Source organism: Cebus imitator, unplaced genomic scaffold (genome assembly GCF_001604975.1).
Source record: "Cebus imitator isolate Cc_AM_T3 unplaced genomic scaffold, Cebus_imitator-1.0 Scaffold406, whole genome shotgun sequence".
Classification (NCBI taxonomy): Eukaryota; Metazoa; Chordata; class Mammalia; order Primates; family Cebidae; genus Cebus; species Cebus imitator.
In genome coordinates, this window is record NW_016107721.1 from 802,292 (window position 1) to 814,694 (window position 12,403).

General features: G+C 49.4%; 2 protein-coding genes across 3 annotated transcripts in view; both read right to left on the minus strand.

The window, feature by feature from the left end:
- BAG3 (BAG cochaperone 3) overlaps positions 1 to 11,201 on the minus strand; it is a 27,256-nt gene extending 16,055 nt beyond the window's left edge. For both annotated transcript variants that reach the window (XM_017509089.2, XM_017509088.2), the window contains exon 1: positions 10,648 to 11,201. In XM_017509089.2, coding sequence (XP_017364578.1) covers positions 10,648 to 10,827 — 180 coding nt within the window. In that variant the 5' untranslated portion in view covers positions 10,828 to 11,201. The remainder of the gene's footprint in view (positions 1 to 10,647) is intronic.
- Positions 1,634 to 1,995, minus strand: LOC108289577 (60S ribosomal protein L37-like). The gene has a single exon (XM_037731560.1). It carries the CDS (start codon positions 1,972 to 1,974, stop codon positions 1,681 to 1,683), a length of 294 nt encoding a protein of 97 aa, XP_037587488.1. The 5' UTR covers positions 1,975 to 1,995; the 3' UTR covers positions 1,634 to 1,680.
- Positions 11,202 to 12,403: the final 1,202 nt, after the last annotated feature.

Sequence of the window (12,403 nt, forward strand, 5' to 3'; positions counted from 1 at the left end):
GCCATTGCACTCCAGCCTGGGCAAGAGAGTGAGACTCTGAATCAAACAACAATCAAAACAAAAAAAAACAAAGTGTAAATGGAGTCGAGCTTCAGCACCCTATCGAAGCTCTCTGCTTGCTATGATGGGGTACATGAATGAATGCAGTATTACTGCCCATTTGATACAGAAATAAACAATCAACAGCCATTCGCATCCCTACAGCCAAAGTCAAAATCCTTTCAGTTCCCAATGGATTGTAATGCAGGGTCTCTCCCACTACCCCAGCACTGTTCTGAGTACATAATAGACTTGGGGAAAATTCTGAATAATAAACCAAGTCCACATTCCACTTAAAGCACACCTTAGGAGTTAGGCTTTGCCTTACTCCTCCTGGTAAGACAAGAGATCTGTGCCAACCACATACTCTATAAACAATCACAAGTCATAGGCTATTGGTGGATTTATCTAATACACCTGTTACCATACACACACACACACACACACACACACACACACACACACACACACTTTATCCTGGGATAAACAGATGACTATCCCTATGTGTTTTCAATGGGGAAAACTTTTTTTTAGAAGATAAAACCAACATTGCTTCTCTTTGCAGCTGTGTCCAAATAAACAGGAATGAACCAGCATGAGCCTGTGTCTTCAAGTTGCCACCCTGGGTTCCAGTCCCTCCTTGATGCTCACCAGCTGCGTGGCGAGAGACAGGACTCCTTGCTACTAAGACTGTTTCCCCAGCTGTAAAGATCCCCACATTTCCCAGGGGTCTCTGCAAGAGTTAAGTGAAATAAGGTACGAGTCTTTGTAAACTCCAAGCTGCTCTGTGCCCTAAATAATTGCGTTTCTTTTTCTTTTCTTTTTTGAGACTGAGTCTTGCTCTGTCGCCCAAGCTGGAGTGCAATGGCACCATCTCAGCTCACTGCAACCTCTGCCTCCCAAGTTCAAGCAATTCTCGTGCCTCAGCCTCCTGAGTAGCTGGAATTACAGGCACGCGCCATCACGCCTGGCTAATTTTGTATTTTTAGTAGAGACAGGGTTTTCTCCATGTTGGTCAGGCTGGTCTTGAACTCCCGACCTCAGGTGATCCACCTACCTTCGCTTCCCAAAGAGCTGGGATTACAGGTGTGAGCCACCACGCCTGGCTTAATTTTTGTATTGTTAGTGGAGATGAGGTTTCACCATGTTGGCCAGACTGGTCTCATCAAACTCCTGACCTCAAGTCATCCATCTGCCTTGGCCTCCCAAAGTGCTGGGATTACAGGCGTGAGCCACCATGCCAGGCCGTAACTGCCTTTCTTTATTCCACAAATAGTTATTGATGGGCTCAGCTTTTCTCCAGTATTCGCTGGTTGGGCTGTTGACAAAGCCTAATTTTTTTAAAAAAAATATATTTATTTATTTATTTGTTTTAGAGATAAGGTCTTGCTATGTGGCCCAGGCTGCTCTTGAACTCCTGGGCTCAAGTGATCCACCTGCCTCAGCCTCTCAAAGTTGGAATTACAGGTGTGAGCCACTGTGCCCAGTCCAACAAAGCCCAATTCTTGAATCTGTCCCACCAAGTTGGTAGCAAGCCGGTTAGAATTAGAAGCCCCTTTATCTGAGAGGTTTTTTTTGTTTTTTGTTTTTTTTGTATTTTTAAAACCAGAACATTTATTGCATGACTAATCGGTGAAATTCTTAAGATGAACTGGATGCTGCAACAGCTGCCCTCTTGTGTTTAGGTGTTGTTCCCTGATGGAATCCACGCCTGAATCTGCGGTATACAATTTTTCGGTGCTTCATTAGACCAGTCCCGGTGGCATCTCGTCTTTTAGCCTTGGCACTCCAGTTATACTTTCTCTTGCGCTTGGTGGGGTAGCCACATTTGCTGCAGGTTGACTTCTGAAGGTGGCAGACCTTGGAGCCACAGCGGCGGCACAACGTGTGCGTCTTATTGCGACGCTTCCCAAACGATGACGTTCCCTTCGTCATCCTGCCTCTGCGACCGGGACCAGAAAAGCCTGAGAGTCTTAAGAGGGCTAATTAGCAAGGATGTCACTTTCTCTGCTGAAGACTGTATTTAAAGTTTCACAACCTGGAAGCAAACAGCCAAAAACAACTCTAGGGACTTAAGCCCTAAACCACCCGCCTCTCCAACAGGCCGGGCCACTGCTCTGGGGAAGAGGCCTGCACTGCAGACAAACTCTCAGCTGAGCAGGGGCACCCAGGTGCACTGACTGTGGCTCTGTACACACATCTCCCTGAGGCCTAGGGAGAAAAGCCAAGCCAGGCTGGGGCACAGAAGGGTCTGTCTGGGAGCAGAACATCTGCTGGCGTTTCCTCAACACCCTCGGTGGACCCTTACCAGGGCACACGTCAGGCGTCCCCAGGCCAGGCACCATCCGCAGCTGCTGGTATTTCTCCTGCTGGGGGCACTCGTCAGAATCCAGCCTGCCTGCAGCCCCAGCCCCTGCAGCCCGCCTCACGGGTTTCATGTGGCAGAGGTAGGGACTGGGATGTCACACAAAAGTTAGCTTCAGGGCACGTGAGAAACGACCTACCTCTTCTTCAGGAAAGAAAAAAAAAAAAAAGCAGAGCCACGTGCTTTAATCCTCCAGTCACAAATCACAGATGGAAAGTACCTGAAATTTCCATCCCAGGAAGCAAACTCTGAATTTAGACAGAGACAAGGAAAAGGGCCTCTCTCATCTGCTACATATCCATGCTAAAAGTGAACACCCTGGTCAGCCACCTGGCGAGTCCGTCATCCAGACACCACCCTACAACTGTCTGTTAGGTCTCAGTGCACAGCATCAGCAGATGTGTATTCTGTACAAAATACAATTTCCAAAAGAAAAACATCCTCAGTTCATCAGCTGCAGTGCAGGCAAGGGTCTCTCATGGACGGTGAGACCCTTAAGTCCCGGGGGGCTCTGCTCCCACCTACAGCAGCTTCTCAAGCATTTGGCCCAAGCAGCCACACTCCCTGCAAGAAGGTGGTGGCACTTGGAAAACCCCTCCCTCCTTCCATCTGCAGTGACATTTACACCCCTAAGAGTTGGGTCCAGAACAGCTGTGCAGGTAATTGGTACCTCAGTAAGGCGGCCTGATATCCCCCCTTACAGGCTACACTCCTACTTCCTGCCTGGTACTTTGGGGCTACACAGACAAGGCTAAGGAGACCCTCCCCTGGAGGAGCTGGGGCTGAGTAAAGCCAGTGCTCTACACAGCACAGTGCTGGAAATAAGGCCCCAGCCTGTCTTGGGCAGAGAATGGGGAGATGCATCTACGGACACACAGGCAGGGGATGGCAGACAGGTCAAGGCTCCGGAAGGACCCGCAGCTTCACTTGTGACTGTTCTTCTACGTCTTCCACTCACAAGGGGCATGGGAAGCCCCAGGGAGGGCTCTGAGAGCCACCCAGACGCTGGTAGAGAGAGTCAGCTACACTCTGTACAGGAGGATAAGAGGAGGCCTCGCTTCTAATCTAAGAAACAAGATCCCAAGCCTCTCGGACACCTGAAAGGCCCATGGACAGCCAGGACAGTCTACTGTGTGGAGAGGCCACACACCTATCCGAAAACACATTTCTATTCCACAGAGCAGGCTGCAAATGTTTCTGGGGGTTCCACACATCCATCAGTTCAGGCTGTGGGGCATTCACCTCCGATGCACTATCTCCCTTGATTCTCCCAACCCTGTTGGCAGGAGTTTTGCTATGCCCATTTCACAGAAGGGGAGACTGAGGCTCAGGGAGGGTAAGTGCTTTGCCTAAGATCTCTAGAACCCAGATTTGATGGTAAGGCCAGGTAGATGCTAACCTTTCTGCTACTCCTGTCACAGCTGTACACTGTGGTAACATCCACGTGTCACTAACATCTCCAAAACCTTCATCTTCCAGGGTAAAATGCAGCAGGAGAGAGAAGCTTCCATTTTGCCCGGCCACATTGGGCTGAGGCTCAGACCTGGAACATTCAGTTCAAGTGTGCTCTGGGTCAGGGAGCCAGCACTCGGTGCTGAGTCATCGGGCCAGCCAGAAAGGGGCCAGGACAGTGAGAGCACTCAGCTTAATTCTGAGTCACCACAGCCCCAAGACCACAGGGACGCCCGGCATGGAGCGCTATCAGAACCGAGGAAGACCCCCCCCTCAACCCAACCCAGGAAGAAGTGCTAACCGGCCTTGGATGCTAGGGGTCTGAACTGATCCTGAAAGGAAGGACCAGTGAAGGGTCTGGCTTTTCCTCTGCACATGAAGGGGCCTTCCCATCCTCCCACTGTTTGGATTTTTAAACCATCCATTCATTTATTCATTCATTCAGTGTCAAGGAAGAATTTTTTAAATAATAAAAAAATATAGAATTCTACTTTAATAAACACTGAGGAAGATACTTTAAAATGGGAAATGTTTGTTCTCAATTGAATACTAAGGAATTTTCTGTAAAAAGTCTTCTCAGTTCACTGGAGCACAGCTCTGTGCTGGGAGCTCTCGGACGGCTGGGTTGTTTACAGGCTCCTGACGCATAGAGCCGGCACTCTGCGATTCTAGGCTTTTCTGAATTGACAGTGAATAAGAAGCTTCACGTATATGGTATCTGATCTTACTGCCAGCCACATGAGAGAAGATTTTTAAGAGACTCCTTTCACAGTGCCCAGGGCTGCTCTCTGTGCAGCTATGGAAGCCGGGTCTGGCTGCTGCCAGCTCCCGGCCTCTCCAGCCCTGCTGGAGGACGCTGTGTCATTGGGTGAAACAAAAAGAGCTTCTCCAGACCTGTAAGGGAGAAATGAGGAAATCAATACTGAAGTCCTTTGTGCAGAGAAGGCCATTTGGAAAGTGACAAAAAGGAGCAGGGCTCAGGGTACCTTTAGGAGCCCAGGATAACTCTGCAGTTCTTAGGAACCAATGGAAGCCTTCCTGGGACACACCTACACCCTTTACAGGCAGGTTTTCTGGAACTGCTTTTGAGCTCTGGGCCCAGGCCCTGTTCTAGCCCTTTCGACACAGTCACTCCTTCAATCTTTTCTGAGCCTGTGGACCCTGCCAGGGATCAAGAGGCAGAGATGAAACACACAGACTCTGCCCCAGAACTCTGAACAGAGATGTGACCCCAAGGCAAAGTAGAAAAGTGCTGAGCTTAGGAAAAAAGATTCAAATTAAAATAAAATGCAGTCTAGAGGAGAAACGGCCTGCTTCGGACCAGGGCAAGGCAGGACATGCTCTGGAGAACGGCCTCGAAGTGGGCAGACTTGTCCACTCTATGGCATTTAACACTGGGACTCGCTCACTGTGGGCACCCAGTGAATTTCAGATGCGGTAAAGAAGTGAGTGAAAAGCCGGGACAGTCTCCTAAGTGCAGACCCAGGTTCAAAAAGCAGGCCAATATTTCTGATGAACTGTACAAAGATGGATTCAGGACTGTTTATCACCTCACGCTGTGCCTGGGGAGTACAAAGCAGCCAGGCCTGCTAAAGGCAGATCTATCACCTATTCAGGAACAAGGTGGGGTAAAGCCACAGAAGTCTTTCTGTTTTGCCACAGGCCAGGCACACTGCCTCTCTGAGTCCGCTGTCCCATACATAAGACACTTCACAGCTTCTGCTTCAGAGAGCTGATGAGAATTTAGTGATAAGGCTTCTCAAAGTACCTGCCAATATCTGGCACATGTATATATATGTATGTTGACAGACAGAAAATCCCACATTCATTCCTTTCCCCCCAAATTCTTCCTAAGCTTTTGCAAGCTGCCTGGCTTCCTAAAAAGCTGCCAAGGTCCCCAAGATATCTTCATCGAAATATGTGAAGACTTAACACCGGATATCTCACATGGTATCACATGTGCCATGTGACACATAGAGATAAATCCTGCACCTGCAAAACAAGGGGCTCTGGAGGCTGCCTCAGAAGGCCGGCTGATGGGTGTGGTGGCGCGTGCCTGTAATCCCAGCTACTAGGGAGGCTGAGGCAGAATAATCGCTTGAACCCAGGAGGCGGATGTTGCAGTGAGCCAAGACTGCACCACTGCACTCCAGCCTGGGAAACAGAGTGTAATTGTCTCAAAAAAAAAAAAGAAGGCCAGCTGAGTCTATGCTCTGAGGCAGAAGCAGATCAGGAGTGTGCACTTGATTCATAACAAAAGGGAACCCAGGAGGGGCTGGAGAATAACACGGTGAGGTGTGGCACAGGGCTCACCTGTGTTCATCAGTGCCAGAAGGTCTCAAAGATCCTAATAAGCAGTTTCTTATGTAAGCTCTCTTAAACATTTAAGAGCAATATGAAAACAGCAAAACTTAAAGGAGAAAAAGTAGGTCTGGATGATTAATAGTTTTCTACTTTGGATGATAAACATCAGAACATCATTTTTAAATGTCAATAGAAAGTAACAAACATGTAGAATGGTTTATATAAGGTGACTGTGTGTCATTCCAGAAATGAAGACAGCACTAAGCAAGCCTCATGGGTGGCATGAAGCTTTCTGACTCACAAGCAGCCCTGCTAGCATCCAACAGTTAAGCCTTCCCAGCCCTGGCTAATATCAAACACTGCCACAGGTCCTGTGTACAGGTTCCACCCTCATAAAGGGCAAACCTACCCAAAAAAACAGGGGACAAATGATGTTCTCGGAGGTGCAGTCGATTCTCGTGTGAACAACACAGGCTGTTATTTAGAGGGGAAAATGGAAGTCCTGGATGAGCTGGGCTCCAAGGCATCTGGCCATGCTCTTCATTCCTCTCCAACAAATCACTTTCATGCAGTTGCACAGGAACTTGCTCAGCCATCACTGCAAGTTGCTGAAAACACTAAGGAGAGAATGGCCACTCATTTCCTGACTGCACTCTGACTCTGCTAAGAGGCACAACAGCTTGTAATCGATCTGCAAAGAACAAAATGATCTCATCTTTGAGAAAATTCAGGAGGCTCTGCTGAACCTTAAGCAGAATGAATGAGTCTCTACTTCAATCATAACTCGAAACATTTCCAATGTGCTCTGAAAGGATGTTTCTACCTCCCTCTCACAGTGCTTGAATATAATCTGTCAAATGATTATGGTGAGATTCTGCTGGGTGGGCAAGACAGAAAGGAAAGGCTCTGGCATGCTTCTTCCTGGGGTCCAGGAAGGTCTCTGGACCACCTCCCCACTCTCACACTGCCAGTCACCCTGCCAGACTTTGCAGTGTGCTGTTTTCGCTCACTCCCCATGTCACCCCCATATTCACACCTTCAGAAGCCCAGGCACCCAGGCGTTTCCCCAAGAAGGAAAATGGAGGCTCGGGAAAAGGCTCTGCAGGCTAGATGTTCAGGAGGCACTAATCTGCAGTTCCTCTTCCCCAAAATGGGATCACTGGCCATCCGTGGCTCCCACTGCAGTGTGGCACAATCAGAACCACCACAATAGCTTTTTGAACTTAATAGATTTCTGGGCTCTACACTGAGCAATTCGGATTTGAACATGGGGTTTGGGCAGGCAAGTGGTGAGACACAGCCACAATCTGTGTTCTTAACAGGACTCCCTGGAGACTGCCAGGCTGGTAAACTCCAGGATCCACAGAGCTAGAACAGCCCTGCTCCATGAGGGAGGGAGGTCTCCCTCTCATCCCAGGGAGGCCTGGCGGGGAACAGCACTCCAGAGTATCCGGCCTCTGTTTATTCAGGGAGAAGAGCCTGGAGGAGTGGCTACAACCAGTACTGAATGCCAACCTCTGCCAGGAGGGGTCCTGGACTGGTATGAACTTGCCAAATTAGTGGGAAGCCCAAGTGTACAGAAAATCAAAATCCAGGAAGACTGCAGGTGTGGAGATCCAGCTGCTTAGAATGGGGCTGGATGAAGTCCAACATCTTTGTGGGCCGCTGGCCTGCTTCAGCAACAACAGAAGACACTTGCTTTTACTCTGCCCTTCTGCAAAAACAGGGAGTTGTCCTAACCACTTCAGGGAAGGTGGAGGATCAACTGCAAGACAGCAGAAGACTAAAATACAAAGGTCTAGTCTTTTCCTGTTTTTTTTTTAACTAATGCAGTTAAATTTTAAACATCCTAGGCTGAGTGCAGGGGCTCATGCCTGTAATCCCAGCACTTTGGGAGGTCGAGGCAGGCGGATCCTGTCGAGAGTTCAAGACCAGCCTAACCAACATAGAGAAACCCCGTCTCTACTAAAAATACAAAATTAGCCAGGTGTGGTGGTGCATGCCTGTAATCCCAGCTACTTGGGAGCCTGAGGCAGGAGAATTGCTTGAACCCAGGAGGTGGAGGTTGAGGTGAGCCGAGATCGCAATATTATACTCCAGCCTGGGCGACAAGAGTGAAACTCTGTCTCAACAAAACAAAATAAAACAAAAATGTTAAACATCCTCAAGCCAAGTCATCCCCCAAAAGAGAGGTTTCTCTTGAGCTCCTCGTGCTCAATGAACAGATTTTTACTGACTGACAGCATTTCTTCTTAAAGATGGTAATGCCCAGATCTGGGCCTCAGCTCAACTCCTCCAAAATCGCCCTTTGTTTTTCTGTGAGGGCCCTTTTCTCATTACGCATTGAGAAACCAATTTCGAATACAAAATGATACTGAAGGATTTTTCACTACATTTAGTCTTGAGTAAGGTGTAATTCACACAAGTGCAACTGAATTAGTCACCATATATTGGGTGTGTCAAAGCACAGGATCAAAAGCAATGAAGCACAAACAGCTCATGGCCTGAATGTTCGTTTTCTCCTTAAGTTTTGGTGCTACGCTCACAAGTCTCAAGTCATTGATTTGGTAAAGAGAAGTCTCTTGAGTTGATCATGTCCCCATCATCAAAATCCAAGCAATCACGGCACAGAAGTCGGTGACCCAATAACTTGGTGGCCGGGAGGGCACAAAGATAATCAGGTATTTTAGCCTGCATGCTTCACAGTTTCACAAGACATTCACTTCCAACTTCTGAACAGACACACTGCCTCTTACTAAGACTCTCCTGACATCAGTGCTCTCCGTGCTATTGGTACCAGCTGGATGACTTTCAAATATCACACCTGAACTCTCCGGGTTTTTTCAGAAACTAAAGAAGCCTCCCTAAAACATCTTCAAGGACCTTTCAACTTGAACATTTTGACTGTGAAATTTTCAAATAAACCTTTCCAGCATCAGACTTCTGATTTAGTAGTTCTTACTTTCTATTTGTTCAGAAGAATAATGGTAACTAAACCTGCTTTTTTCCTTTTAAGGTTTATGAAACTACAGCCTAACCCATGCACCAGGTGGGTACAGGAAGATCTCAACTTGCTGGGTAAGTTTCACGCTGAGAACAAAGTACTGGCAATGTTTACATTCAAACTTAATCTTTACTCATAACAAAGGCGGCCAGCAAATACTACTGTCCCTATGTCGACAGGAAGACACAGGAAGACGCCCTCAAAGTAATAGTTGTAAACCACACTAAAGATCATGTACATCCACGGAGACTGCTAAGAAAGGGGGTTTGAAATGAGTGTCAGTTTCACCCAAAAATGGGTTGAACAGACACCCAAAAATGTATATTTAACTGTGCCCATCCCAGCTAATTACAGCCTCTTATATTAATTTTCAAGAATAAATATACAATGAATCTCTCGTAAATGTAAACTGCTGACTGTACACCATCTCACTGTTGGGAACCAGAGTTTTATCAATATTGTTAAAACAAAAAGTGTATAAAAATGAAGGGAAACAATATAGGTCTTTCTTCTAAAATAATGGGTTACAAAGCATTTTTAATTTGCTGAGTTTTTAAATCTTCAAAATAATTTACCAGCTCTTTTGAAGACTACTTCTGCTATATTCACAAGAGTATCATTACTCAGTTATTTGTGTACTGGTAACAAATCCTAAGTATTTTAATACCATAACAAGGCAGGAAGCGAATGCCATTATAAATATACACATTATCATTCCCTTTCTCTCCAGTGTGAGGCAATGTGGTAAGGCAATGGCCAACTGTAAGACATTCTCCCTCTCTAGTTTAGAAACTGCTGGGGAGACATGCACCCCGTTTTTTATTTTACAAGCGATACTAGGATACATACATATCCAAAGCACCTTCAAACAATACAATTTTAATTTGAAATACATATATATATATACAGGCACATAAATGTTTTGACACCAGCCTCCTGAGTCATTGGGTGCCTCAGACGGGACAGTAGTGAAGACATCCCTCAAACAAGTTAGGGAACTTGAGAGGTAAAAATCCCCCAAAACCACCACCCAAGCTGTGTCTCCCTTGCGTTCGCGGACAGCGGCGTGCACCGCTGGTCCCGGGCCCGGAGGCCAAGCGGGCAGTAGGGACTGCGGCCTCCGGAGCCGACCAGGCCGGCTGCCCTCCTCCACGCCCGGGAGCGCTAGGCCAGCGCCGGACACCCGGCCCTCCGTCCTGGAGTCGAGCCGCGGACGGCACAGGGACCACTGCGGGGACGCTTCCCGGGCCACCAGATCCCGGGGCCTCCTTTCGTCCCTACGCCTGTCAAGGGCGGGTCGGGAGCAGGGACTCGTCCGGGGGCCGCGGGAATGTGTGGCGGGGCGCGGAGCCGGTGTCCGCCCGCGAGGGGCCTTGGCCGACCCCCAGGCCCCGCCGCCTCGCGTCCCACCGCCTGGCCCGCTTCCCGCCGCCAGCCGTCGAGGTGGCGCCGCCGACCAGGGCGGGCCGCGGGCCCGGCTCACCTTGGGGCCCTCGGGGGGCACGCGCGGGTCGTTCCACGTCGTGGTGCGGCTGTTGTGGTCCACGAAGAAGGGCCAGCCGGTCTGCGGGTCGATCTTGATCTCCCAGCCGGGGGGAAGGGGGTCGCGGTCACCGTTGCCGGACGCCACCTGCATCATGGGCGAGTGGGTGGCGGCGCTCATGCTGGGTAGGTGATGGGGTCGGCCCGGAGCGGGGGCCGCCGGGGCGCGGGTGCGGAACGCGGGCTCCGGGCGCCGAGTCTCTGGCCGGGCAGCCGCCGCGGGCCTCTCTCCGCCGCCGACGTGTCCGGGAAGCCGGCGCCGGGCACCTTTATGAATTAAAGGCGGGGGTGACGTGGCCTGAGAGGGGTGGAAGTGTCTGGAAATAGCCTCCTCGCTGCCAGAGGAGAAGGAGGAGATAAAGGGAGGTAGCAACTGGTCGGCTAGAAACTTCCAGTCCCGTCCAGAGAAGTTGGCCGCGGCCCGGGGTTGGATGTGGAGCTCCGCCCTGAGTCATCGGCTATAATCGCGGCGGGCGGGGCTGCGGGCGGGGGCGGGGCCTCGACCCGCTCGCCCCTCCCCCACCTCCCCGCCCGCCCCCGCCCCTCCCCGAGCCTCCTCGTGCGCGTGCCCCAGCCCGAGTGGCCGCGGGCGCGCCTTCAGGGTCTGACTGCGGGTGGGACGCCAGACGGGCTGAGTTGGGGGCGTCCTCCGTGCGCCCGGGGCGGGTTTCGGCTTTCACACTCCCTCCGTCCCTCTCCTTTACGCCCAGTGAGTGTTCCCGGGGCCGGGGCCGGAGCCGGTGCTCCCAGTGCCTGCCGCTCCTCCTTCCCTTACAAACAAAGCCATCTCACCTACCCCCATCCCCTCCCCCATATATGACAGCCGGGGACACTGAGGGCTGCCTGGGAAGAGCGCGGGGACGCTCATCTGACACTAGAAGGAAGGCAGGGAGAAAATGGAAGTCAGTGCAAACTCACCTGCTTTTCTTTGGAAACTTCAAGGAAAAAAAGGCTGTGTCAGCTGATGGTTTTTAATCTCCCAGAATAAAAAGAAAGTTTCGTTGTAGTAAACAGCTTTAAAGAAAAATCACATTCTCTTGGGTTTGGATCTTTTTTATGGTAGAGGTTGGTTCTTGCTAACCTACATCTTGACCCTCATTTGGGAAGTAAAGACCTAACCTAACAGTGACATTTTTTCGTTTGGTTCATTCCATGGAGGCTGCACTTGTAACCTGTCAAAGGAGAAAATTACAACATATTTAATTTAAAGATCTTTTAGTTTGTTTTTATTTTTTAACTTTTATTGTTAGTTTAAAGATCTTAATTGATTTTATTTGTGATTCTAGAATTGGGCAACACCTCTATTAAATGAGAATAAGTGTTCCCAAAAGCTGAGCAGAAGGGCTGAAGAAAGCAGAAACAAAGAACCAAGACTAAATTGGTTGTTTTAAAATTACTTTCCTTGTAAGAAGGGGACAGAGAGAATCACAGAAAAATAATTGATGAGGGCTTGGCACTGTGGCTCACGCCTGTAATCCCAGTACTTTGGAAGGCCAAGACTGGATGACCTCTTGAGTCCAGGAGTTTGAGACCAGCCTGGACAACACAATGAGACCTACACCTCTACAAAATAAAAAAATAAGGCACGTGCAGTGGCTTATGCCTGTAGTCTCAGCTACTCAGGAGGCTGAGGTGGGAGGCTCACTTGAGACCAGGAGTTTGAAGCTGCCATGAGCTATGATTGTGCTTCTTATGCC